Genomic DNA, 26484 nt, shown 5'->3' with positions numbered 1-26484 from the left:
CGGGGGAGAGCGGGCCGTAGAAGGGAACAGTCGCCCCCTTCACTTCGTTAAATAAAAAATATAAATTTACAGAAAATTCAAAAATAAAATAAAAACAGTGGGGTCTGAAACCAGACCCAAGTGCCTGCTACAGACACTAAGCAAGAACTGGAGAATTCCCAGCCAGCGAGAGGGTGTATACTGAAGGGGAGGAGTTAACTTTTTTCTGTATTTTCTTAGTGTCCTCCTAGTGGCAAGCAGCATAACACCCACGGTCTCTGTGTCCCCCAATGAGGCGTAGGAGAAATAAAACAATTCAAATAAGGTGCCTCATGCCAAAGAGACATAGCAGTAAATTATTAACGTAAACAGGAACAATAATTAACTGCTGATGACTTCCACAGGAGAAATGGTGCTGCGTCCCTCCACCACAATGCGCGTTTCGCCTTGCTTCTTCCACATTCCAGTGTTGTGCTCATCTTATTACTCCAGCTTACGCTAAAGGGAATCTGTCACCCTTTTTAGCCCCTATTGGTGCCGGCATAGACATCAGGGGCTTATCTACAGCATTCTGTAATGCTGTAGATAAGCCCCCGATGTAACCTGAAAGAGAAGAAAAACACGTTATATTATACTCACCGGGGTGGATGGTCCGGTCCGATGGGTGTCGCTGTCCCGTCCGGCGCCTCCCTTTTTCATACGATGACGTCCTCTTCTCCCGTCCTGTAATGGCTCCGGCGCATTGCTCTGCCCTGTTGAAGGCAGAGCAGAATTCTGCAGTGTGCAGGCGCCAGACCTCTCCCGACGCCTGCACACTGCAGGACACTGCTCTGCCCTCAGCAGTGCGCCTGCACGGGAGCCATTACAGGACGGGAGAAGAGGACGTCATCGTATGAAGAAGGGAGGCGCCGGACAGGATGGCGACACCCATCGGACCGGACCGCCCACCTCGGTGAGTATAATATAACGTGTTTTTCTTCTCTTTCAGGTTACATTGGGGCTTATCTACAGCATTACAGAATGCTGTAGATAAGCCCCGGATGTCTATGCCGGCAGCTAATAGGGGCTAAAAATGGTGACAGATTCCCTTTAATGATTTGCTTCTGCGTCTCTTTGGCATGAGGCACTTACTTTAATTCAGCATGTCTGAATTTATTAGAAATAAAAATATTTTTATATTCTAAATCTTTTTTGCTCACTTCTTGACCCGAAAACTTTTCTTCCCAGGGGTCATTATGTGTTTATGTATGATGAAGTGTTATCCTACCATTGGTTGGGTGCTTCTTGGGATGGTGGCTTATTACTCCTCCATGACAAGTAGCTAAACAAGCAGCAGATTGGATGCTTCTCGCAGGTTGCACCAACTTGTTTTGTGCACTATTCTTGTCCACCTTCCAGGCACAGCAGCCAACCCCCATAGTTCCCATGTCCCCCAAAGCACACCCACAAAACGGGTTTTCACTCTTGTGGGATGAACTCAGAAAATCTTGATGCATTGTTTGACAGGTTTTTATGAAATTGTGGCAAAAATGCAAAGTATGAATGCAGCCTTTAATACTATCCACCTCACAGTCACTTACCACTTATCCTGGTTGTTTCTCTGCGCTTCACATGATCAGAGGTTTTTATGGAACAAGAAGTTTTATAATCTGCACCAATCTTTATGGGGTTTGTTTTTTTGGGCGACAGTGTCTTTGAAATATCAACATTTTCTTCACTTCCAGATAGCTCTACAGTTAAGGACACAGGAGTGGATACATGGTCAGAAGCCAGTGTAAAATGTGCTAACAAAGAACAAGCCATGCAGTAAGTGGAAACATGGAGCGGGCACAAAAGATGTGAGATCTTATAGTCTAGCCTTTTAGGCTCTGTTCATAAATCCTGAGTATATTGGTATTGGCTTAATTTTAAATGGAAGTCATGATGATTATGATAATTTTGTCCTTAAATTCATAAAAAGAGAGAAAAAGTACCAGTCACATTCTTATTTCACTACCTGAGAGCCATAAGTAAAGTTTTCATTGTGTGCATTAAATTACTGATCAGTTTTCTGCCATTTTCGGCACCGCTCCACTACCCCTCCTGGACCTCGTAACCGTACTTTGACTAGCCAGCACACTCCAGCATATGCTGTGTGACCGGAAGTCATTGTTTTTACGTAAGCCTATGAGACTTACAACGAGGCTTTCAAACTTGCATTAAAAATTTGGTAACCGTCCACAGTGTGATCTGGCAAGCTACGGTCACAAGATGGAGGAAAGGGATCGGAATAGCACTGGAAAAACAAGAGAAGACATTGGCAACCAGTGTAATGCACTAACTGAACAGAAATGCTGAAAATACAAATCCCAAAATAAAAACAAAAACTAAAAACATGCCAGAATGGTCATTTAAAGTGATTGCACAGGCCCTGGGTTCAAGTCTGCAGTAACACTGACTGCAACCTTGTGAATCTCGTGGTCAAGATTCTCCCCTGCCAGCACGAGCTGCATGCATGCAATCACATGCAGACTAGAAGCGTGTGGCCTCACTCAATACAAGAGAATTGAGCAAGACTGGACAAGTATAGCTGGAACATGACCAGAAGTTTGCACCTTATGTGACTTCACACTTGCGATTCCACACAGTGCAAAATTATCAGGATTCTCTGGGGCTGGAAGCTGGCAGACATGCTGACTACAGGAATACAATTTGCATACTTCCAGCCGCACTCTGTCTAGTTAGCACGACCATCACTCAACTCTGATCATTTTAGAGTCCCAATCTTGGGATCATTGGTGGTCCCATCAGTCAGACTGCCAGCAATTAGCAACTAAATACCTACCCTGTGTATATTAGGTAACTTGTCAATCTGGTAAGACCCCTTTAAATCTTTATTGAAGTATCTGAAAGTGGATTTTCTCTATCAGACAAATGCACTGCATTTTTCTATTTTTGTAAAATTACACAGACAACCAATGGAATAAGTGCAGTCTTTGGGACAGATTCATTAAGATTTGTGTAGCAAAGCTCGTGCTTCGCCAGTGTTGACAGTGCGCGGCGCCAAATTCATTAGGAGGCAAATTGTAAGTGGAGCGTTCATAGAAAATGCTGGCAGACTTTGATTGAGGTATAGCCAAAACCCTGCCCCTCTCCCAGCTCTGACCAGGTCAGTGGAGCGGATTTAAAGTGGCCTGAAAACGATAAAAAGGTGCAACATTTTTGTGCAACTCCTTGTTACGAAAAACTTTTATGACAAAAGGCTTTGATGACAGTGTGCACATTGTGAGGATTCACAAGGCTGCAGTCTGAGTGCAAATTTGAACCCAAAGCCTGTACTAGCCATTTAAGCTTTTGTTTCTCCTATTGCCACTTAATAGCCAAGGTAATTGATGTCATATTACAAACCGCATGGGTACAGGTAATGATAGCTCTTATGTCACCCAATATCTAAATTTTGGAACAAAAAGGCGGTGGTCTTTTTTTTTTTTTTTTATGTTGGATCCACTTCTGTTATTTGCAGGAAATAAAAGATATTCTCTTATAATGAATAAAACATCTAACATATCAATGTTCCCTAACTGCAAAGTAAATGAAAACAAAGTTACCTGACTTTGTTCTTTTCTTCTTTTTTTTCTTTTTCTTTGATTTAAGGCTCAAAAGCTCTTTAAATTTCTCTTTTACATTGTCCTTAACTGTAGATAAGGATTGAAAGTTATTCAAATTGTAGGAAAGTTTGGGCAATATATTGAAATCTACATATGCTTTTTAATATTTTCAGGATGATGCCAAAATATTATCAACAGGGAGAAAGTCCTCTTTAGCCATTGGCTCCCAGTATATGCCTTTAACTCACGCCAAAATATAAAAAACACAAAATGGGGCCAATTCATTAATGCCTTTACACCACAAACGTGGATTAAAAGCTTTAAAAAGTTACAAATCTCTTTGCACAATGAAGAGTTCTGAAAAAATTTTGTAACTTATTGATTTCACACCACTTTTGATCAGCTCCACCAAAATAAGCGGGGGGGGGGGGGGGGGGGTCGCAAATTAAGTGGCGGGCGGTTCCTAATGAGTTTAGTGCCATGTACTCCGTCAGTACTGGCGTAGTACGAGCTTGCCCCACACCAGGCTTTGTAAGGGGACTCCTATCAATCAACAGGGTTGGTGTTAATTTGCTGCTTGCTGGGAGTCCGATGGGACCACCACCAGTCCCTTGAATGGAGCTCTAAAATGCACATTTAGAGCTGAGTGGTGGACGTGCAGTTATTGGTCAGCAAGTTATCAGGTGTCCTATGAATTGCATGAATGCTCTGTTCAAAATCCCTAAGGGGACCCATACCTAATGGCTCATGTGGAAGCTACAATCCATCCATGTATTACATGGATAGCTAATTCCTGAGTGGAAGCAGCCGCTTTCAGATTTCCCTGGGACATCAAGCCTAAAACCATGGCATCTCCAATAAGAGTTTTTAAATCTCTCCAATGCAACTATAGTAAAATGAAGCAAATTTACAGATAGCATTAGTTTAAAGGGAACCTTACAGCTGCTCTATAATGCCTGATCCACAAGCACCATGTATCAGACATGTATGTTTGACTCAAACAATGAGACATTTTGAGATAAAAATATACTATAACAGCCACCGGAGACTGAACTAAACAGTAGATTAGTCGGACAGTCCCTTGGAGTGACAGGTCTCACTCACCCTACACAGGCATGGAATCACGTAGCCAGTGTGATACATGCTGCCCGTGGATCAGCAGCATGTATCAGCTGTCAGGTTCCCTTTAAAAAGATAAAGTAAACATTTCTGAAGGAAGTTAAACAAAAAAAAAAAAAAAAAGTCACTGCAGGATCAGATTACACACTTATTTAAGATGCATAAACGGCCATTGGTCTATAAAAAAAAAAAAAAAAAGAGTTGCAGATCTGTTCAGAGTTTTTGGAGAAAATTAACGTGGATGAAGTAATGACCCTTACCGTTATCAGAACTCTTCTCTGGCCTGTGACAAGTCTTCTGAATTTGATTTTCTTTGCTCTTCTCTTTGAGTGTGGCTCTTTGGATGTTTGCGCTATTGGTGGCTGGGCTCGAATGCCGTCTCTTCTCACAAATTAAGTCTTTCCCGTGATGGGGAGAGCTCCGTAGAGAAATCTGAAGTGGTGGGTCTAAAGATGCATCAATAAAAGTTTGACATAAGCCACACGGAAAAGTAACAAACACATTCATAGACGGGACTAAGAAATAGGACAACAGACAAAACAAACATCAATCATGCTTTAATGTACTCAAACCAGGGTTGAGACAGTCAGGCAAAGAGCTTAAAATCGTAACCAATAGACCAAATCAGTCACGCTAAAACCAATAGCCACAAACTGTGCCACCATTTAATCTAATGGTAGAAAGAAATAATGTATGGCTGAAGATGGTTGATGGACCTACGCATCGTTAGAAATTAAATACCATAAAGAAAAATAAAAGCATGCATTGTAAAATGAGACCTGTAAGAAAATGATCCATATGCAATCACTGACAAACATGCATGCTGTAAAGGGCCCGTTACACCCAGCGATCTCGCTGGCGAGATCGCAGATTTTGTGACATCCAGCAGCGATCTCTCCAGCGAGATCGCTGTCTGTGACATCCAGCAGCGATCTCTCCAGCGAGATCGCTGTCTGTGACATCCAGCAGCGATCTCTCCAGCAAGATCGCTGTCTGTGACATCCAGCAGCGATCTCTCCAGCAAGATCGCTGTCTGTGACATCCAGCAGCGATCTCTCCAGCAAGATCGCTGTCTGTGACATCCAGCAGCGATCGGCCCTCCCGCGGGGTATCGCTGATCGTGCTGGATCGTCATGGCCCGTTATTTCATCGCTGGTCTCCCACTGCATCGGGAGGTGGAGGCATAGCGGCACACAGACTGGAGTAGCTCTGCTATCTGCTACTCCAGTCTGTCAGACCAGAGTAGCAGATAGCAGAGCTACGCCGGTCTGTCTGCGCCGCTCTGCCTCCACCTCCCGCCCTGCCTGCAGTGCACGCTGGTATCTAGGGTAAACATCGGGTTTCTAAGGGCCCCGCGGCCCTTAGAAACCCAATGTTTACAATGAAAACCAGCGTGCTCGCTGATCCTGATCGCTGGAGGGGCTGTCTATGTGACAGCTCACCAGCGATCAGCTAACAATGTCCCAGCGTTGCCATCCACGTCGGATCGTTGGTGGGATCGCTGGGACATCGTTATGTGTAACGGTACCCTAAGACTCAGGCCTGCACTGGTGGGACACATAGTGGCCAACATTCAATTCATGGCCAGCTCCATGATTCAGGGTTACACTTTCGTTAACAAAAACAACTTTACTGCCAATACTGGAGAGTACGGTCATGACAATTTAGAATACTGGGCAGTAAATAATTAGTAAACATCACTCCGATCTGTCACAATCCAATAAACTGCAAGTCCCCAAGCCAGCCCCCCAGAAAAGCCAACAAGCCACTGCTGAACACATTCATTCTTGGCTGAGGCTATATTCACTTTTTGAGGAGGGTCAAGTTCCTAAAAATCACTTGGAAGACTACTCATTTCTATTGCAAAACCCATTTTGCGGATTGTGTGTTCAGTCTTTTGAGTGCTCCCCCCCACTTCAGGTTTTAAAAACTTCTGGTAGGGGGGGAAAAAAAAAAAAAAAAAAAAAAAATGTGCATGTTACTAATGACACGAAGCTAAAACTGATTAGATTCTGGTCAGTCGGTGGGTATATACTGCTGGGGATGAGATTATTTTTTTTCTGCATGGTGGCAGCAGCATACACCAATATTGTTTCCTGTGTCCCCCAATGAAGCAAAAGAGAAAAGAAAAAGTGCACGTTGCTACTTTGGAGCCGATCCTACAGATTCAGGAGGACTGGCCAATCAAAAGGCTGCTTCAAGAAAATAACTTTACAACTACAGCTTTAGGGAAGCAAACACCCCTTCAAAAACTCCTGAAAGAAGTAGCATTTCTTGAAGCTGTTTCCACTAGAAAACTCTGTGTGCACATAGTCTGTGATCAGTGTGAAGCCCTCCGCTAGAAACCCCCCAGATTGGAGGGCTTAGGTGGAATGGGCAGTTATGCATGTGTCCAGCAGCCTCTTATATTGGCAATGGCACTGACAATGATAGCGGAGTGCAGCGCCAAAGACTTTGAAGAACCAGAGCACTCCATTCAATTCCTATGTCCTGGTAGCCAGTGGGACTCTCTCCAATCTACTGTTATTATCTCCTATACAGGACATTTTAATTTAAAGGACATAAATCTGACATCCGTATAGTTAATTTTGTACAAAGGACCATAAAAACTCAACTTCCATTGCGGGATCAGTAGAACCAGAACTGAGGTAGGTCATCTCTTGGAGTAAAGAGTGTGTCATTCTTGACACCTAGCCTGGTTGGTGGAAGCTTCAAAAGGATGGGCCCATGGACATACTGTACATTAGTCAAACTGAGTATCTTTCTCTATAGAAGGGATGTTATAGTGGGGGTGGGGTGGAAGAAAATCTAATCATTTAATCATCATTGTACTTACTCATTAAAGAACTTTTCCACTCCATGGACAACACCCTTCTCATACCCTACGCTTGGCTCCGATAAAATAAAGCTTGTACTAACCTCCTGTGTCGGTACAGGTCCCGTGGTGCTGGCACTTGCATTCCCGGGGCTCTTGTGTGGCTATTATGACACGTTGCGCCAATTAGCACTGACATCACTGTCCCCGCCTTCAGATAAAAATCAGTCATCAAGAGGAAGTTGGGGCTGCAGCTGCTCTCACTTCCTCTTAATGTTCGAATTGTCGGAAGGCAGGGACAGGGACGCCAGAGCTGATTGGGTGCTAGGTATCATTACAACTACATGAGAACCCCAGGAGAGTGCTGACACCGCTGGAACAGCTCTGGCATGGCAGGAGAGTACAAGCTTTTTATTTTAACCCCTTTCCTTCATTGGACGTAATATTCCATCCATGTGCCCTGGGCCCTAATTACCATGGACGGAATATTACGTCATAGCAATAAGCGGCGCCAACGTGGTGAGCGCCGCTTATCGCGGCCGGGTGTCAGCTAATTATCATAGCTGACACCCGGCACAATGTGTCAGGGGCGGTCACGGACCGCCCCCGACACGTTAACCCCTTGTACACCGCGATCAAACACGATCGCGGTGTACCGGGGGTTAAAGGGAAGCATCGGCAGGGAGGGGGCTCCCTCCGTGCTTCCCTGAGCCCCCCACGGCAGCGCGATTGTGTAAAAATAATTTAAAAAAAAAAATTGCTAAATAAATTAAAAAAAAACAAAATATTCCCCAATAAATTCATTTTTTGGAAAACAAACAAAAAAAACAAAAACAATAAAAGTACACATTTTGTATCGCCGTGTCCGTAACAACCCGCCCTATAAAACGGTCTCATTAGTTAACCCCTTAAGCGAACCCCTTAAAAAATAAAAAACGAAGCAAAAAAAAAAAAGTTATAGCTCGCAGAATAAAGCGATGCAAAATTTTTTATATAAAATTGTTTTCATTGCATAAAAGTGCCAAACACAAAAAAAAGACATAAATGAGTTATCGCTGTAACCGTACTGACCCGAAAAAGAAAACCGCTTTATCAATTTTATCGCACGCAGAACGGCGTAAACGCACCACCCAAAAGAAATTCATGAAACGCTGGTTTTTGTAAATTCTGCTTCCCAAAAAACGAAATAAAAGGCGATCAAAAAATGTCACATGCCCGAATATGGTACCAATAAAAACGTCAACTCGTCCCGCAAAAAATAAGACCTCACATGACTCGGTGGGTCAAAATATGGAAAAATTATAGCTCTCAATATGTGGTGATGCAAAAACTATTTTTACAATAAAAAGCGTCTTTTAGCGTGTGACAGCTGCCAAATATAAATACCGCCATAAATAGTAAATCAAACCCCCCCTTAGTAAGGGAAAAATAATAAAATTTAAAATATGTATTCATTGCCATTTTCCCATTAGGGCTAGGGCTGAGATTAGGGTTAGGGGTGTGTTGGGGTTAGGGTTGGAGTTAGAATTGGGGGTTTCCACTATTTGCGCACATCAGGTGCTCTCCAAACGCAACATGGCGTCTGATCTCAATTCCAGCCAATTCTGCGTTGAAAAAGTCAAATGGTGCTCCTTCCCTTCCAAGCTCTGCCATGCGCCCAAACAGTGGTTTACCCCCACATATGGGGTATCAGCATACTCAGGACAAATTGCAAATCAACTTTTGGGGTCCAATTTCTTCTGTTGCCCTTAGGAAAATAAAAAATTGGGGGCAAAAATATCATTTTAGTGGAAAAAAAAAATGATTTTCTTTATTTTCACGCCTGGGCGTTATAATTTCCAAAATGGGGTCATTTGTGGGGGATTCCACTGTTTTGGTACATCAAGGGCTTTGCAAACGCGACATGGTGTCCAATCTCAATTCCAGCAAAAAAAGTCAAATGGCACTGCTTCCCTTCCGAGCTCTGCCATGCGCCCAAATAGTGGTTTACCCCCACGTGTGGGGTATCAGCGTACTCAGGACAAATTGCACAATAACTTTTAAGGTCCTGTTACCCTTGGGAAAATAAAAATTGGGGGTGAAAAGATCATTTTGTGGAAAAAATATGATTTTTTAATTGGACCGCTGTACGTTATAAACTTCTGTGAAGCCCTTGTGGGTTCAAAGTTCTCATCACATATCTAGATAAGTTCCTTGGGGGTCTAGTTTCCAAAATGGGGTCACTTGTGGGGGGTTTCCACTGTTTAGGTACATCAGGGGCTCTCCAAACGCGACATGGCGTACGATCTGAATTCCAGCCAATTTTGCATTGTAAAAGTCAAACGGCGCTCCTTCCCTTCTGAGCTCTGCCATGCGCCGAAACAGTGGTTCCCCCTCACATATCAGGTATCAGCGTACTCAGGACAAATTGCACAATAATTTTTGCAGTCCAGTTTCTCCTGTTACCCTTGGTAAAATAAAAATTGAACCTGAATTCTTTTGTGAAAAAAAGTTAAAATGTTCATTTTTGTTTTTTAATTTTTTTTTTTTTAAAATATTCAAAAAATTCCTGTGAAGCACCTGAAGGGTTAAACTCCTTGAATGTGGTTTTGAGCACCTTAAGGGGTGCAGTTTTTAGAATGGTGTCACATTTGGGTATTTTCTATCATATAGACCCTTCAAAGTGACTTCAAATGTGATGTGGTCCGTAAAAATAAAATGGTGTTGCAAAAATGAGAAATCGCTGGTCAACTTTTAACCCTTATAACTTCCTAACAAAAAAAAATTTTGGTTCCAAAATTGTGCTGATGTAAAGTAAACATGTGGGAAATGTTAGGTATCAAGTTTTTTGTGTGCCGTATCTCTGTGATTTAAGGGCATAAAAATTCAAAGTTGGAAAATTGCGAAGTTTTCAAAATTTTCGCCAAATTTCCGTTTTTTTCACAAATAAACGCAAGTTATATGAATGAAATTTTACCACTAACATGAAGTACAATATGTCACGAGAAAAGATTGTCAGAATCACCGGGATCCATGGAAGCGTTCCAGAGTTATTACCTCATAAAGGGACAGTGGTCAGAATTGTAAAAATTGGCCCGGGAGTTAACATGCAAACCACCCTTGGTAGTGAAGGGGTTAATCAGCATCAAAATTTTACCAAGAAGGGGTTGTTCAAGTAGTTGACAACCCCTTTAACTAAATCCAGTTATTGACCTAAAAATTTCCTAGGAAAACAACTGTTGGTCATGGAAACCCGAGCCCAGGACTGGGGATATAAAAAGGATGATTTGCACATTTGAGAGGTGGTCATATTGGAGGGGGTTCAGCATGGTCTGAGTGCGCTGTATAGTTATCCTACTCACAAGGAAACAGAAATCTTTAGATATTTTCTAGCTACAGATATTTTCTGTAATTTCTCCCTTTTACTTTACAACAGTTTTACAGAGGTCACTTTAATGTGGTCTCTTTTTGCACATTTTTCTTGTAAGCACTGTACTTTTTGATATTAAAGCCCAAATCGCTAATACTTTTCGATCTTGTATGTTCTAAAGAATCCACATCCTTTCTGGGAGTGTTTGGCATCTTTTGTTGGCGAAGTGGGTATTTAGGGAACTCATCACCCTGTTTGACGAGTAGTGGAAGTTTCTTGTGTATGTGGGATGTGTGGACTGTGTTGGGGTGTGAATTTGAAGCTGGAGGAGAGTGCAACACTGAGTGAATGAAGATAGATTAACCCCTTGCAGCAGCAACCACATCACCAGATGAGAAGTCTGTACTTGACCTCAACTATTGTGAGGATAGCAGTTTTCCTACACTGGAATAACCATTTAATATTTTAAATGATTCTGCCGAATTAATAATTATGTGTATTTTGTAGCATGCATCTTTATGGGAAAAGCCTAATGCTGAGTTCACACATGGCGTTTTTTTTTTTTTTTCACGTTTCTGCGGCGGTTTTAACCGCGCGATTTTGCCGCGAAAAATAAGCATCCCATGCATTCCTATGAGATTCTGCAATGCTGTGCTAATGCTGCAGCTTTTACAGCGGCGGAATCACTTTGCGGTAAAAAACGGAGCATGCTCTAATTTTGCGGAATCGTGGCGATCCCGCACCTATAGGAATGCATTGTTCCGCTTACTTCCCGCGTGTGGCTGTGCACACCATGCGAAAAGTAAGCAGAACAATTGCGGATGGTACCCACGGTCCGGAGGAGAGGAGACTGTCCTCCGGGCTTTGGGTACCATATCCCTGTAAAAAATAGAATTTAAAATAAAAAATGGTGTTATTCTTACCTTCCAATGTCCCACGCAGCCTTCCCGCCTCTCTCCACGCTCTCGTTCCCAGTAATCCTTTGCGAAAATGCCCGCGATGACGTCAGTTCTCGCGGGATCGCAAAGTCTCGCGGTCATTTGCGCGACGTCATCGCGGGCATTTTCGCAAAGGATTACAGGGAACGAGAGCGTGGAGAGAGGCGGGAAGGCTGCGCGGGATGTCGGAAGGCAAGAATAACACCATTTATTTTTTTTTTACATTTTATCTTTTACTACTGAGGCTGCATAGGCAGCCTCAGTAGTAAAAAGTTGGTCACACTTGTCAAACACTATGTTTGACGAGTGTGACCAACCTGTCAATCAGTTCTCCAAGCGATGCTCCAGATCGCTTGGAAAACGCTAGCATTTTGCAAGCTAATTACGCTTGCAAAATGCCAGTTTTTCCGCGGGAAAATCGCGGGAATTTAAAATGCGATTTTCCCGCGGAATGGAATTCCGGAACTCTCGCGGTAATTTCCGCGAGAGTTCCGCTATGTGTGAACTTAGCCTAAGACTACTACAGTTCTTTGAGGACAGATTTGGAAAAATACTGTATTAGAACGGCAAATAAAAGTTCACTGCCAATGATGTGTCCTGGATTAAACTCCTTTGCCAACTCTGAATAGAATGGAATAGAAAGTAAACTTCCAAAAATTTAATTGTATAAACCCTATGGCTGTGTGCACACGCTACGGAATCTGCTGCGGATTTATCTACGCGGATTTTGCCATGAGGTTTTACAATCACCACAATGAAGGAGATGGTAAACCGCTGCGGAATCTGCAAAAAGAATTGACATGTCAATTCTTTCTGCGGTTTAGAAACCGCAGAAAATCCGCGTGGAAAATTCCGCTTCATGTGCACAGCGGTTTCCATTTCCCATAGGGAATAATGGTACTGTACACCATTGCTGCAGATCCGCAGGGCCAAATCCGCTGCGGAACCACAGCAGAATCCGCAGCGTGTGCACACACCCTATGTGACACCTCAATATACAGTTATGTAGCATTTCCTTGTCGCAAACGCCACCCCCCTCAAAAGAAAAAAATAAAAAATAAATAATAATTCAGCATGACAGCAGGTCACATCCAAAATACATGCTTGACAACACCAGGCTTTTGTTTGTTCCTCATTGGAAATACTTACCCAGGTAATGTAGAATGGAGTATGCTGCCTGTACAAAGTCCAGCCAGAAAGCCGACGGTCCATGTACAGAAGTGGCATGATGCGACTGCCAAACAGTAAACCTTTAGTGATCGGCGATCATACACCAGCCGCCTGTATATACAGGCCGACTAAAGTAAACACTGGGCACTGAGCCATCTGTAATAGACTGCACAGTGCACATACATAGCAATGATTCTCGGCAGTACAAGCGTTGACTACACAGGACTATGCACCACCGAGAATGATGATCTTTTGCGCAGTGCAAAAGATCAGCTCACCAGATAAAGCATTTTGCTTCCCTCGTAGTCACATGTTGTACTCAATAGCATCATAGCCAGTATGCACGTTATTACATTAGAATGAGCGCCGTGTAATAATATTGTTCAGCTGCAGGCAATGTGTTGCCAGCTGCAGATGGTGTGGCAACGTCATCAGATTCATATGGTGGCTCCCTTTTGAGCAGTGCCTTTAAAGCATACATACGGCTAGATACATATTTGCATAAATCAGTAGGACATATGTATATCTTTAGAGGTTTTGAGTAATCCAGTAAATAGAAAGGATTTTTTCCTTTTTTTTTTTTTTTTAAAGCCTCCCACTTGACCAACATTGTACTTTATTACTCGACTTTTGTCTAAAATAGTCATTTTTTTGTAGTTAAAATTAAGCAAGAGAAACGAGAGGAAAGAAAAGTAACCAACACATCCAGGGCAGGGACTGACCAGTGTCTCAACCGTGATCGAGTAAAGCATAGGACATAACTAAAAACACTACAGTCTACACCTAAACAGAGCCACAGGACATAAAGGCGAAGAGTCTTACGCAAGGAACCAGACGTGGTGCGTCTCCTTTTTGACGTTTGCTGGCTGATCTTTTCATGAGCTAAAGAGCCTCGTGTCTGCATATGCCTGGTCATAGGCACCAGATCCTGCTCTGCCTTTTCAACTCCATGGAAATACTTCATATGATAATGGAGCAATTTGGCTTTGCGAAAGGATTTGGAGCAATCCAAAATTTTGCATTTAAACCTGTTGGCGTCCAAGTCCAAGGTCACAGCTTTGGCAGCTGGATCATCTGGCTTCTTCAAAGTATTTGTTACTGTAAGGACATAACAAAACGAGAAAAAAAAAAATAAAAAAAAAATATACAAAAAAAAAAAAAAAAGTAGGAAATTAAATTAAAAGTTAAAAATAAAAAAGGCAACTAAAGAGAATGGCTCTGTCGACCATCATTTACTCTAAGTTGGGGGGAGGGGAGGCTTTAAGGTCGGGTTCAAACAGAGTTCATGTAGTAGTACATAAATCCTTAATAGTCAGATGTTAATGCAAGACCAGAAGGAATTTTCAATCCGCACTTTAAGTGCCCATAACACATTAAAAGAATTATACAATTTGGAGGGGTGGCCCATCATCCAATGTGTATGAGGACCACCATGATCCATCTTGACCCATGATGTCAACATAGACAAGGATCGGGCAGTTGGAATTTCAATGTCAAAGTCTTTTGTTTACAGGGAAGAGAAACCAATGTAATGACTTTAGATAGCTGCCAGCTATTGCCCGCTAGCTGCCTTGCCCATACTCAGAAGTGCTTGACTTTTCTGAGAGAGACGGTGCCAGACTTCTGACGGCAGCTTATTTCACAGAACAAAACGGATCAGTATTCAGAAGTCGGACATGCTGGATCCTCATCTACAATCATCTTTCGGGGACCTCCATACACAGACTGTAGGCTGAACCCATCGATATCAGCGGATTCGGCTGACGTTAGTCTTAATGTGCATGGGGAGGTATCAAGAGTCTGGCAGTAGAATTCTCCTCTCGCCCCTTACAACGCTAGGCTGATCCGAATGCTCTTTTGTGGGGTACGCTGAAGAAAAAAAAAAAAAAGAACATTTGGATTGCAACTTTTGGGTCCTTTAATATAAATAAACTATTAGGAATTGTATTCGCTGTCGTTTTATTAAACTATTCCCTAACCACACTGAGCATCTGTAAATGAACCCGGCCCAAAAGAAGTACATAGAGGTGATCAGCTTTTAGAATCTCCAAGAGCAACTACAAATAGCTTTGCAGCAAGAATAGGGCACGAATATACATGACAAAAGATTAGTAAAAGTCACTAAGCAAAGATTACATTTCTCTGTGCACGCCTTAATGCAATAGTCAAATAGGAAGTTTCAAATGGTCTATGAAATAGTCTTTGATCAATTTATAAATGGTAAAATGTTTTTAAAGCGGATCGGTCATCAGATTCCACAGCACCAACTGCACACATTTTAAAAAATATCTCAAGATCTGATGAGGCTGGTGTACTTACCTTGACAACACATGTCAGAATACCTGTGTAATCCGTTATGTTTGAGGCGTAATCGATTAGGTAGGAACTGAGGTTACCCTTATGTCTTCCCTGCTGCTGGTAACTCGCACTGGATAGGAAAGGAACTACTACACTTACATCTTTTTCCATTCTTCATCTGGACTCAAAACGCTCACGTAAAAAAAAAAAAAAAAAATATGGATGGAAAATACCTATTATCAGCCTGTAGTAGATCAAAGTTTCTCAAACTGCAGTCCTCATGCCCCCCCTCCCCCAACAAGTCATGTTTTCAGGATTTCCTTAGTATTGCACAGGGGGTGGAAATATCATCAAGGCAACAGGAATTCTCTAAGCTGTGAAATGCTATGGAGATACTGAAAACATGACCAGTGGAGGGGCCGTGAAGGCTGGAGTTTGGGAAACCCTGCTGCATATAAAAATGAAGAAATTACCTATGCTCACTAACCCCTGCTCTCCAACACTGTTCTTGGTCTTTGTTGACGGGTTACAGCAGTGACGTCACAACTACAGCGCAAATGACCGCTGCAGCCAATCACTGGGCTCCGCAACTCATACAATGTAAAACTGTAGCGCTGCTGAACCCAGTAATTGACAGCAGTCACGTATGCTGTAGTTGTGATGTCACCGTTGCAGCCCATCAGACGAAGAGCCAGCAGTGAAGCGGCTAGGAAGCAATGCAGGAGTTTATTTTAAATCCCTGGAGGAAGAAGAAGAAAAAAAAAAGATCTATGTAAAATGTATTCAGTTTTTATTTAGGAATCTGGTGACAGATCAACATTAAACCACCTACAGTACAAGAAAACCTGTTGGCAAGATGCCCTCAAAATAGTGCATAAGCCTGCCAACGAGCATGTATGTACATGAACAAGGGAGCAAGAACTGACATTCCTTCTAAATAAGATAAGCATTAGCTCAAGATTGTGAGGGTCAGCAGGTTTTTTTATTTTTTTTAATTTTAAAGTGTATACTGGCCTGTCCTACTGATAAGACTTTAAAGCGAGTTGGTGGAGGATTAGCATTTCATTTTCCCATCCCCTAATTAAAGAGAATATGAGAATCTGTCACAAAGCTCATGCTGCAGCATGTGAGTAGAAGCCTTGATCCTAACGCTGGGTCATTTACTAGACTTTTTGCTGTAGTTTTTAAGAAGCACGGTTTTATTTACTACATTTTTTCTTTTCCAAAAATTTTATTGTTTAAAACATTAAACAGAAGGGGGGGGGGGAGGAGGGAAGAGATAACAGGGAATTAGGAAACAAGTATCAGTTGACAAGGGATGCAACCCTTGAGTCGTAAACAGAGTCAACATTATAATCTGAAATATAATACAAGGGTATTAACTTAAGGGGGTTTTACACTAAGCGATATCGCTAGCAATATCGCTAAAACGTCACTGGTTTTGTGACGTTATAGCGATATTGCAAGCGACATCGCTATGTGTGATACTTACCAACGACGGCTCCCCCGCTGTCCATCGCTGATCGCGCGAGAATGCCCGGCTCCATTTCTCGTCGGGCGCTTCCTGCTGAGACTTCCTGCTGTGTGAGACGAGTGACGCTGGACGCGGGCGGGAGTACGTCAGGATCGCTGTGTGTGAAAGGTGAGTATTGTGCGCTGCGTCGCTGCTGCATCGCTGCTGCATCGCTATGAGATCTTTCTGTATGAAAGCTCACTAGCGATCATTTAGCGATGCACCAGCGATCCTGACCGGGTCGGATCGCTGGTCGGATCACTGGTGCATCGCTAAATGTAAAAGGGCCTTAAGGCAATGCAGAATAAACCGCATAAAGAGAGAAACAGTATTACAAAAATACACAATAGCGAGTCTGTATAGCAATATAGAGTTTAGATTGTGTAAGGCTGAAGTAATAGCGATATTGCAATATAACACTGATGTGTCTTTGGAGAGAAATAAATCAAGTAGGTAGATAGGGCTGAACTCTAGCATGGTAATTTTAAAGTGATGGGAGATGGGAAGACTTGGTCCCATTTTTGCAATTTGCTAAAAAATGATTTGAACTGGTTGTCAGACAGCACGAACTTTAGTTCATGGGAGCGATGGCGAGAAACTAATTGTATAATGTCATTAGAGTTAGGAAGTGTAGGCCGTTTCCAGTGGTATGCAATGGAGGTTTTTGCTACCATGCAAATATGTAAAAATAATGGTTTTAAAGAGGGTTCCCATTCTGCTATGTCTAAGGAAAGAAGTGCAGATTGTGGACTTAGTCATAGTAGAGCCGACAAGTTTGCTTAGGATAGAAAAAAATCTGAGTCCAAAAGGAGTGTGCTATTGGGCAGCTCCAAAATATGTGAAATATGTCTCCTTTTTGCCCACAGTTTCTCCAATATTGAGCTGAGTTTGACGAGCCAAAGTGGGCCATTCTGGCCAGAGTATAATACCAGCGGGAGGACACTTTGTAATGCGCCTCCTGCAAAGGCATGGATGCAGTGGAATTATAGGTTAGAGAACAGGAGTCTTCCCAAACTTCTATGGAGAATGTGCGATTGAGAGTATTTTCCCAGTTGATCATGTAAGGGTTTTTTTTTTTTTTTTTAAATTGAATCACCATTGAAACTGTCATATAAGAAGCTATGACTCCAAAATCTTGGATGTCCGCAGTTACATAGCAGCTTCAAAGAGGTCTCAGAGAGGGTAGGTTTCTTATTCAAGAACAGCCTTAAGTTGTTTTTTAGAATCAGGAAATCCATAAAAAGTGACGAGGGGATATTGTACTTATTCTTGAGGGAGCTAAAGCTTAGAAAGTCTTTACCGTTAAAGATAACTCCTAATTTTTTGATATTCAAATCTGCCCAAGTAGGAGGAATAGTATGACCAATTATTGTATAAGATAAAGATAGAGGGATTTCTTGCAATATTTTTGTCTTTGAAGTTTTATCAGATTTTAAGATTTTTAGCCAGGCAGTAGTTATTGCTTGGAAGACTGGATATTTTTGATGAGTCTGATGCCTACGGATTATTTTATCCAGTATTAAAAATTTAAGGGGTTTGGTATTAATAGCAGTTTCAAGATCAAGCCAAGCTGGGTCGAGTGAATTAGAAAGCCAAGACAAACTGTGTTTGAGTAGGAGGGTGAGGCAATGTGCATTGAGGTTGGGAAAGCTAATTCCTCCGTGAGGTTTTTTCTTATACAGGGATCTGGTGTCAGTCCTAGATCTTTTATTACCCCAAATAATTGAGTTTATTAGTGCTTGAATGTTCGTAAGACATATGGTGGGGATGGGCAGAGGTAAGCATCTCAGGATGTACAGAATTTTTGGCAGAGTAAATAATTTTACCGCGAGATTCGTCCCCCACCAGGTCAAGTCTTTGTCCTTGAAAGATCTACTGTCTTTAAGAATTGATTCCTCTATTTTTTTAACGTTGGATTTGACTGTTTCCGATAGATCCTTATTAATGATTACGCCTAAATAAGTGAACTCCTTTTCGCACCAGTTCAATGTGGTTACAGCTTTGATGATTGTGATTTGTTCTTTTTGAACATGAAGTGGAAGAATGTTTGATTTTTGATGATTTATTTTGAAGTCGGAGAGAGTTGAGAATCTATTTCTCTGAGGGCTTCAGGGGTGGAGAGTTCAGGCCTTGTGAGAGTGAGTATTAAGTCATCGGCAAATAGACTCAATTTATGCTGACGAGTATGGGTGGTAAGACCTGTTATATTAGGATTTTGCCGTAGGTGTTCTGCTAATGGTTCCATGGCCATGTTGAATAGTAAGGGGGAAAGGGGACAGCCTTGTCGGGTACCATTGGAGATCGCAAAAGTTTCAGAAATATGGTTATTGCATATAATTTTTGCCTTGGGGCACGAATAAAGAGCCATGAAGGTAGTGGTTAGGGCTTCATTGAAGCCAAATTTGTTTAGAGTATATTTTAGATAACACCAGTTTAAGCGGTCAAACGCTTTCTCAGCGTCTGATATCAAAACTGTCGGTGTTTTTGACGTATTTGCTAATTTAATAGATCCAATTAGCCTCCTGGTAGCATCGGCTGGCTATCACCCCTTCGTAAACCCCATTTGGTCGTTTTTTTTATTAATTTTGGCAGTAGGGGACTAAGTCTGTTGGCTAGAATCTTAGAGAATAATTTAACGTCTGTATTTAGTGATGATATAGGGCGAAAATTATCTAAAAGATTCAGGATCTCCCTTTTGTTTTGGAATAAGCGTAATTGCCGCTTCTAACATCTCCGGGGGGGGAAGTGGCCTTTTTTTGAAATGTAGTTGAATGTCTCAGCCAAGTGTTGTGACAGGGTGTCATCAAAAGCTTTGTAGTAGGCGTTGGTGAACCCGTCTGGACCCAGGGATTTGTGCATTTTTAATTCCTTTATTGTTCCAGCTATTTCTAAGGGGGTGAATGGTGCTGACAGACTTATAAGGTCTTCACTCAGAAGGGGTAGGTTTATTTCTGAGAGGTATTTGTTAATCTCATTAGGATTAAGCTGTAGGTGAGGGGGGGGCAGATTTCAAATTGTATAGTTTGTTGTAGTATTTGGCAAACTCATTTGCTATCTCCTGCGGATGGGAGAGTTTGGAGGCTCCGTTAAGAGTTTTAATTCTGTTTATTTTATTATAACTTCTTTTGTGTTTGATACGATTTGCCATGTACCGTGTCGGTTTGTTAATAGAAGCGTATAGCTTATATTTCGAGGAACTCAGTGCTGCTTCATACGGGGAATAGAGAACGTTGGGTCATTTACTAGACTTTTTGCTGTAGTTTTTAAAAAGCACGGTTTTATTTACTATATTTTTTCAAGCTCTCAGAGATGAGCTATTGACATGTAGTTTTCGAGCAAGTGAAGTATGGCAAGTATTGAACACATCATCAATTTTCTAAGTAAATCTATTTCTAAAAGATGCTATTGACATGAAATTCACACTAGATGTCAGTAACAACTCATCTAATCCACATAGGCAAAGAAATTAGACCATAGATGTCCATAAATTAAGCAGTATGTAATAATGAGAAAGTGGTGTAAAAAAACCATGAAAAGTCAAGACACCAGCTGAAATCTATCAGTAATTAGAAAGCAATCCTACCACTTAGTGAAAAATATCACCTGCTTCAACTGATGGCCTATAAAAAGGTCTCATTATTAAGGTGCCACACAAGAAACATCTCATGATGGGTAAACCAAGTGAGCTGTCTCAAGAGCTTTGCAACCTTATTGCTGCAAAACATACTGATGGTGTTGATTATAGAAGAATTTCTAAACTACTGAATGTTCCAGTGAGCACTGTTAGGGCCATAATCCAGAAGTGGAAGGAACATAATTTCACCATAAACTGACCAAGACCAGGTGCTTCCAGCTAGTTTTCAGAGGAGTGAAAATTATCAGAAGACTTGTCCAACAGCCAAGGACCACCTGTGGCGAGTTACAGAAAGACTTGGAATCAGCAGGTACAATTGTTTCAAAGAAAACAGTAAAGGCCCCGTCTCACTAAGCGATCTCAGTAGCGAGATCGCTGCCGAGTCACAACTTTTGTGACGTAACAGCGATCTCACCAGCGAGATCGCTGTGTGTGACAGCGATCAGCGAGCGGCCCCCCTGCCGGTATCGCTGATCGCTGCAAGAAATCTCTGGACATTTCTTTGGTCGCTGGTCTCCCGCTGGCCAGCACGCATCGCTGTGTGTGACAGCGGGAGACCAGCGATCAGGTGTAAAAAATAATAAAAAAAATAAAAAATATAGTTATTCTCACCTTCCGACGTCCCGTTCAGTCATCCTGCCTCTCTCCACGCTCCGGTCCCAGTGATCCTTTGCACAAATGACCGCGAGACTTTGTTATCCCGCGAGACTGTGACATCTCGCGGTCATTCGTGCAAAGGATCACTGGGACCGGAGCGTGGAGAGAGGCAGGATGGCTGAACGCGACGTCGGAAGGTGAGAATAACTATATTTTTTATTTTGATTCTATTTTTTACAGGATGGCCAGCGATGCCGGGCGCTCGGCATCGCTGTGCTGATCGCTGGTGAAGCTGTCTGTCTGACAGCTCACCAGCGATCACATAGCGACTTACTAGCGATCCTGACACCTTGATATCGGTGTCGGGATCGCTGGTAAGTCGCTTAGTGTGACGGGGCCTTAAGTAATCCACTCAACCTCAGTGGCCTGTATGCACACTCACCATGCAACACTCCATTGCTGGAAAAAAAACAAAAAAAAAAACAAACATGTTCAAGCATGTTTAAAAGTTTCTTCAACAACATTTAGACAGGCCTGTGAAATACTGGAAGAACAGTCTGATCAGAGGAGGCCAAAATTGAACACTCTGACATAATCCACACCATATTTGGAGACGAAAGGGCACTGTATATCACACCAAAACACCATACCAACATGGGAACATCATGGTGTGGGGTTGATTTTCATAAGACACTGGCAAACTTCATATAATTGAAGGAAGGATGACTGGACCAGCTTACAGAGAGTCTTGAAAAAAGTCTGATCCAAAAAACAGCCTAGGAAACTCTCAAATGGTTTCAGAGAAAGAAAACAAGGTTGCTAGAATTGCCCAGCCAAATCAACTGACCTAAATTCAATAAAAAAAAAAAAAAAATTATGGAAGGAAGTTAAAGAAGGAGCCCAGGATTTGAGAAGTGTCTGTGTGCAAGAATGGGCTAAAATCACACCTGAGCAATGCATGCGACTAGCTTCCCCATACAGGGAGGAGTCATCACTAAATAAGGCTTTTGTACCAAGTATTAAATTAAATTTCAGTAAGCAAGTTCAATATTTTTTCCCTGCGTCATTTCTCTATTACACAACTTAATTTATTGACATCTATGGTTTCACTTCTTTGCCTGTGTGGATTGGATGGGTTGTTACAAAAATCTGGTGAGATTGTCATGTTAATAGCACCTTTAGAAATATATTTACTTAGAAAACAGGTGACGTGTTTAATACTTATTTCACCTGCTGTGTATGAGCTCCAGCTATCCCACCCCACAATCACCAACTGACAGCTTCCTGCCTACAGTGCCTACAAGTAGTATTCAACCCCCTGCAGATTTAGCAGGTTTACACATTCGGAATTAACTTGGCATTGTGACATTTGGACTGTAGATCAGCCTGGAAGTGTGAAATGCACTGCAGCAAAAAAGAATGTTATTTCTTTGTTTAATTTTTTTTTAAATTGTGAAAACTTTATTCAGAGGGTCATTTATTATTCAACCCCTCAAACCACCAGAATTCTGTTTGGTTCCCCTAAAGTATTAAGAAGCATTTCAGGCACAAAGAACAATGAGCTTCACATGTTTGGATTAATTATCTCTTTTTCCAGCCTTTTCTGACTATTTAAGACCCTCCCCAAACTTGTGAACAGCACTCATACATGGTCAACATGGGAAAGACAAAGGAGCATTCCAAGGCCATCAGAGACAAGATCGTGGAGGGTCACAAGGCTGGCAAGGGGTACAAAACCCTTTCCAAGGAGTTGGACCTACCTGTCTCCACTGTTGGGAGCATCATCCGGAAGTGGAAGGCTTATGGAACTACTGTTAGCCTTCCACGGCCTGGACAGCCTTTGAAAGTTTCCTCCCGTGCCGAGGCCAGGCTTGTCCGAAGAGTCAAGGCTAACCCAAGGACAACAAGAAAGGAGCTCCGGGAAGATCTCATGGCAGTGGGGACATTGGTTTCAGTCAATACCATAAGTAACGTACTCCACCGCAATGGTCTCCGTTCCAGACGAGCCCGTAAGGTACCTTTACTTTCAAAGCGTCATGTCAAGGCTCGTCTACAGTTTGCTCATGATCACTTGGAGGACTCAGACAGACTGGTTCAAGGTTCTCTGGTCTGATGAGACCAAGATCGAGATCTTTGGTGCCAACCACACACGTGACGTTTGGAGACTGGATGGCACTGCATACGACCCCAAGAATACCATCCCTACAGTCAAGCATGGTGGTGGCAGCATCATGCTGTGGGGCTGTTTCTCAGCCAAGGGGCCTGGCCATCTGGTCCGCATCCATGGGAAGATGGATAGCACGGCCTACCTGGAGATTTTGGCCAAGAACCTCCGCTCCTCCATCAAGGATCTTAAGATGGGTCGTCATTTCATCTTCCAACAAGACAACGACCCAAAGCACACAGCCAAGAAAACCAAGGCCTGGTTCAAGAGGCAAAAAATCAAGGTGTTGGAGTGGCCTAGTCAGTCTCCTGACCTTAACCCAATTGAAAACTTGTGGAAGGAGCTCAAGATTAAAGTCCACATGAGACACCCAAAGAACCTAGATAACTTGGAGAAGATCTGCATGGAGGAGTGGGCCATGATAACTCCAGAGACCTGTGCCGGCCTGATCAGGTGTTATAAAAGACGATTATTAGCTGTAATTGCAAACAAGGGTTATTCCACAAAATATTAAACCTAGGGGTTGAATAATAATTGACCCACACTTTTATGTTTAAAATTTATTAAAATTTAACTGAGCAACATAACTTTTTGGTTTGTAAGATTTGTAAGATTTATGCATCTGTTATGCATCCTGCTCTTGTGTGAAGTTTGAAGGCTCTAACTTATTTGCATCTTATCAAACCTGCTAAATCTGCAGGGGGTTGAATACTACTTGTAGGCACTGTATGTACAGTGTGGGCAGTTAATGTCATGGCAAATGTTATGCAGAGCTTGTCAATGAGAGGGCTAGAAGAGCTGATAAAACAATGATTTTTATTAAAACTAGAGCAAACAGCCAATAACATAGCTGGAACCACAGCCGCTAACCCCATTTTAGATTACGTAAGTAAACCACACAACTTTATTAAAGTTTTCTCAGCGCAGAATACCAGGAAGTATAAAGAACAAAGCTGCTTTATGTAAAGCATGACACGTAAAAGAAAAAAAAAAAAAAATGGAAAAAAAACAAGTAACCTCATTTAGCTAATGGGTGCAGAAATGCTACATAAATCGGCAACAAACACTCACTAAATATCCATTGTAGGAACATTGCTTTATACTGATCTTCGATTGGAAAACATTATCATGGTTCTGTTAAGATGGTGGTCCCATTCTTAAAATGGGCAAAATTGCAGAATTTTTCTAAAAACAGAATATAGAGGTGGTGATTATTAATTTCATAGTACACTGGCCACCTCTACACAGTCTACCAAAGATGGCCAGTCTCCAATGCAAGGAGTGCAACGCTTGGAAACGCCGCTCTGAGGCAGAGCAAGACTACATCTGCTTGCAGCATTAGAGTGTGCACAGATAGGGCCAGTGGCGCAACCATGTCGCTGGGCCAAATCCTCAATCAGGTGCTTCTGAAGACAGAACTTGGGAAAACGCGTTTAAATGCCTATGCTAGCATTTTGTAAAAATTACTTAATGGACTATCCTTGCCGAGAACTGTGTGCTTTCTACATCTACTGATGTGCAAAAAATCAACGTCTGTCTGAGCTAAGCCCAAAACTTTATAGGTTTGTTCCAATTTCAGCAAGAAAACCATATAAAAAGCATATTTAACCAATCCAGTTTGAAGAAACTCCCTGTAGCGTCACCCTATCTTCCCCAGTAAAGGAGACTGCAGACACGTCCACATATACAATACAAGGATGCAGGTCATTTCTGTGTTGCACACAGCACACATGTATAAAGCACGTAATACTGAATAAGGGAAACACGAGAAGTGCACATTCACCATAAAAGGGGTCAAGCTGATGTGCTCGGCCCCAGCAGAAATGTAAATTATTCACGAACTGGTCTCCATTCAACTTAAAAGTGTTCTCCCACTTTTAATATAGTGGTCTAGAAACAAAGAACACTCCCTTTCCCAGTCCAGTGGCAGCAGCTACTCCAGGCTGTTTTGGCTGCAGCAGTCACGTCACGACTAGAGTGCACATCACCACTGCAGACAATCCCTTTGCTCGGTGGCATGTAGCATTGTGTGTGCTATACCAGCGAATTAAATTACAGGGGGTGTTAACTTTAAGACACTGAAACATGCTTAATGGGGTTGTCCAGTCTTTTGCTAAGAGTCTGAAGTCACTATGTGAATGCAGACTTCTGTGTCCTGAATCTGTCAAAGTTCGGACTTCGAATCCTCACAGCTTGTCCACCGCACGCTGTCAGGATTCTCCAATGTCTGCAACAAAAGCATGCGGTCACTTGACAGCAAGGAAGCAACTTGAATACATGCAGCCACATTCTAATTAGACATGTGCGACCTCACTATATACAAGTCAAATGAATGAAGAGAAGCACCTCTAGTGTGAATGTGGTTGGAATTATGCAAATCACATACAGTACTTGAGGTCACGTGACCGGGTTTCCTTGCTGCAGACACCAGAGAATCCTGACACCGTGGGGATGTGCATGCTGTGTGAGGTTTCAGAATTGGAATGAATGCATCCTTTACTACAAAAGGTAAGCACTAAGAAGTGTGGCATTTTGCTTTAAATGCAGACAGTAAAAACAAGCAAAGACGTTTATCAAGTTAAAAGATAGAAAGAAAGTAATGCAGAAAGCTTGCCTTTGGAGAAAGAGCAGCATTACTTATACAGGGGTGTGATTTTAGGCCACTACATCACTATTGGGCATATTCTTCATGCAGAGGATATAATTGTGCAAAGCGATAAAGCAAAGAATCTTAGGCCTGTTTCACACTTCCGTTTTTGTGTCCGCCAAACGGATCCGTTTCCGTTTTTTTGACGGAAACTGATGCAAGCGGATCCGTTTTTAAAAAAACGGATCCGTTTTTTTTACGGATCCGCGGTAACCACTAATGGAAGTCTATGGGACAAAAAAAACGGATCCTGCAAAAAAATGGCGGATCCGTTTTTTTACGGAAACCAACGGATTTTGACGGATTTGAAAAAACGGAAGTGTGAAACAGGCCTTACAAGGTTCTCTGCTGTATTTAGCAGATCGTGGATTCCGCTTCATAGGAGCTAAGGGAAAAAACCCAAATAAAGAAGTTAGCACTACCACATCCCACGTTATTAGCGGTAACTTGTACGATCAGATGATTTACCGTAGGTCTGGTGTTTGTATCACTTTAAAGAAAATATCCACCTTTAGTTAACATTAACTAAGTATCTATTATATATGAACATTTCAGTTCATTTTTGCTCTGTACATGGCATTTTTTATTTCTCTACAAGTCCTCAGACTTGCAGAGACGTCTTGTCCCATAATTTTCTTTGCTGATCAGTTTAAAGTGGTTGCCCAGGCTTGGGG

The 26484-nt window shown here is 42.2% G+C and overlaps 1 protein-coding gene across 5 annotated transcripts in view; it reads right to left on the bottom strand.

Moving 5' to 3' along the window:
* PHF20 (PHD finger protein 20) overlaps window positions 1-26484 on the bottom strand; it is a 124008-nt gene that overhangs the window by 18873 nt on the left and 78651 nt on the right. For 3 of the 5 annotated variants that reach the window (XM_073559410.1, XM_073559408.1, XM_073559409.1), the window contains exons 10-13: window positions 13780-14055; window positions 4946-5131; window positions 3567-3653; window positions 1560-1709 (exon numbers count right to left, since the gene is read on the bottom strand). In XM_073559410.1, coding sequence (XP_073415511.1) covers window positions 1560-1709; window positions 3567-3653; window positions 4946-5131; window positions 13780-14055 — 699 coding nt within the window. The remainder of the gene's footprint in view (window positions 1-1559; window positions 1710-3566; window positions 3654-4945; window positions 5132-13779; window positions 14056-26484) is intronic. The other 2 variants (XM_073559411.1, XM_073559412.1) reach the window with 2 other exon arrangements.

The sequence above is a fragment of the Dendrobates tinctorius genome, unplaced genomic scaffold (assembly GCF_039654945.1).
Source record: "Dendrobates tinctorius isolate UK_male_01 unplaced genomic scaffold, ASM3965494v1 ptg000270l, whole genome shotgun sequence".
NCBI lineage: Eukaryota > Metazoa > Chordata > Amphibia > Anura > Dendrobatidae > Dendrobates > Dendrobates tinctorius.
The sequence above is the reverse complement of the archived record's forward strand: the minus strand, read 5'-3'. Positions and strand labels throughout refer to the sequence as shown.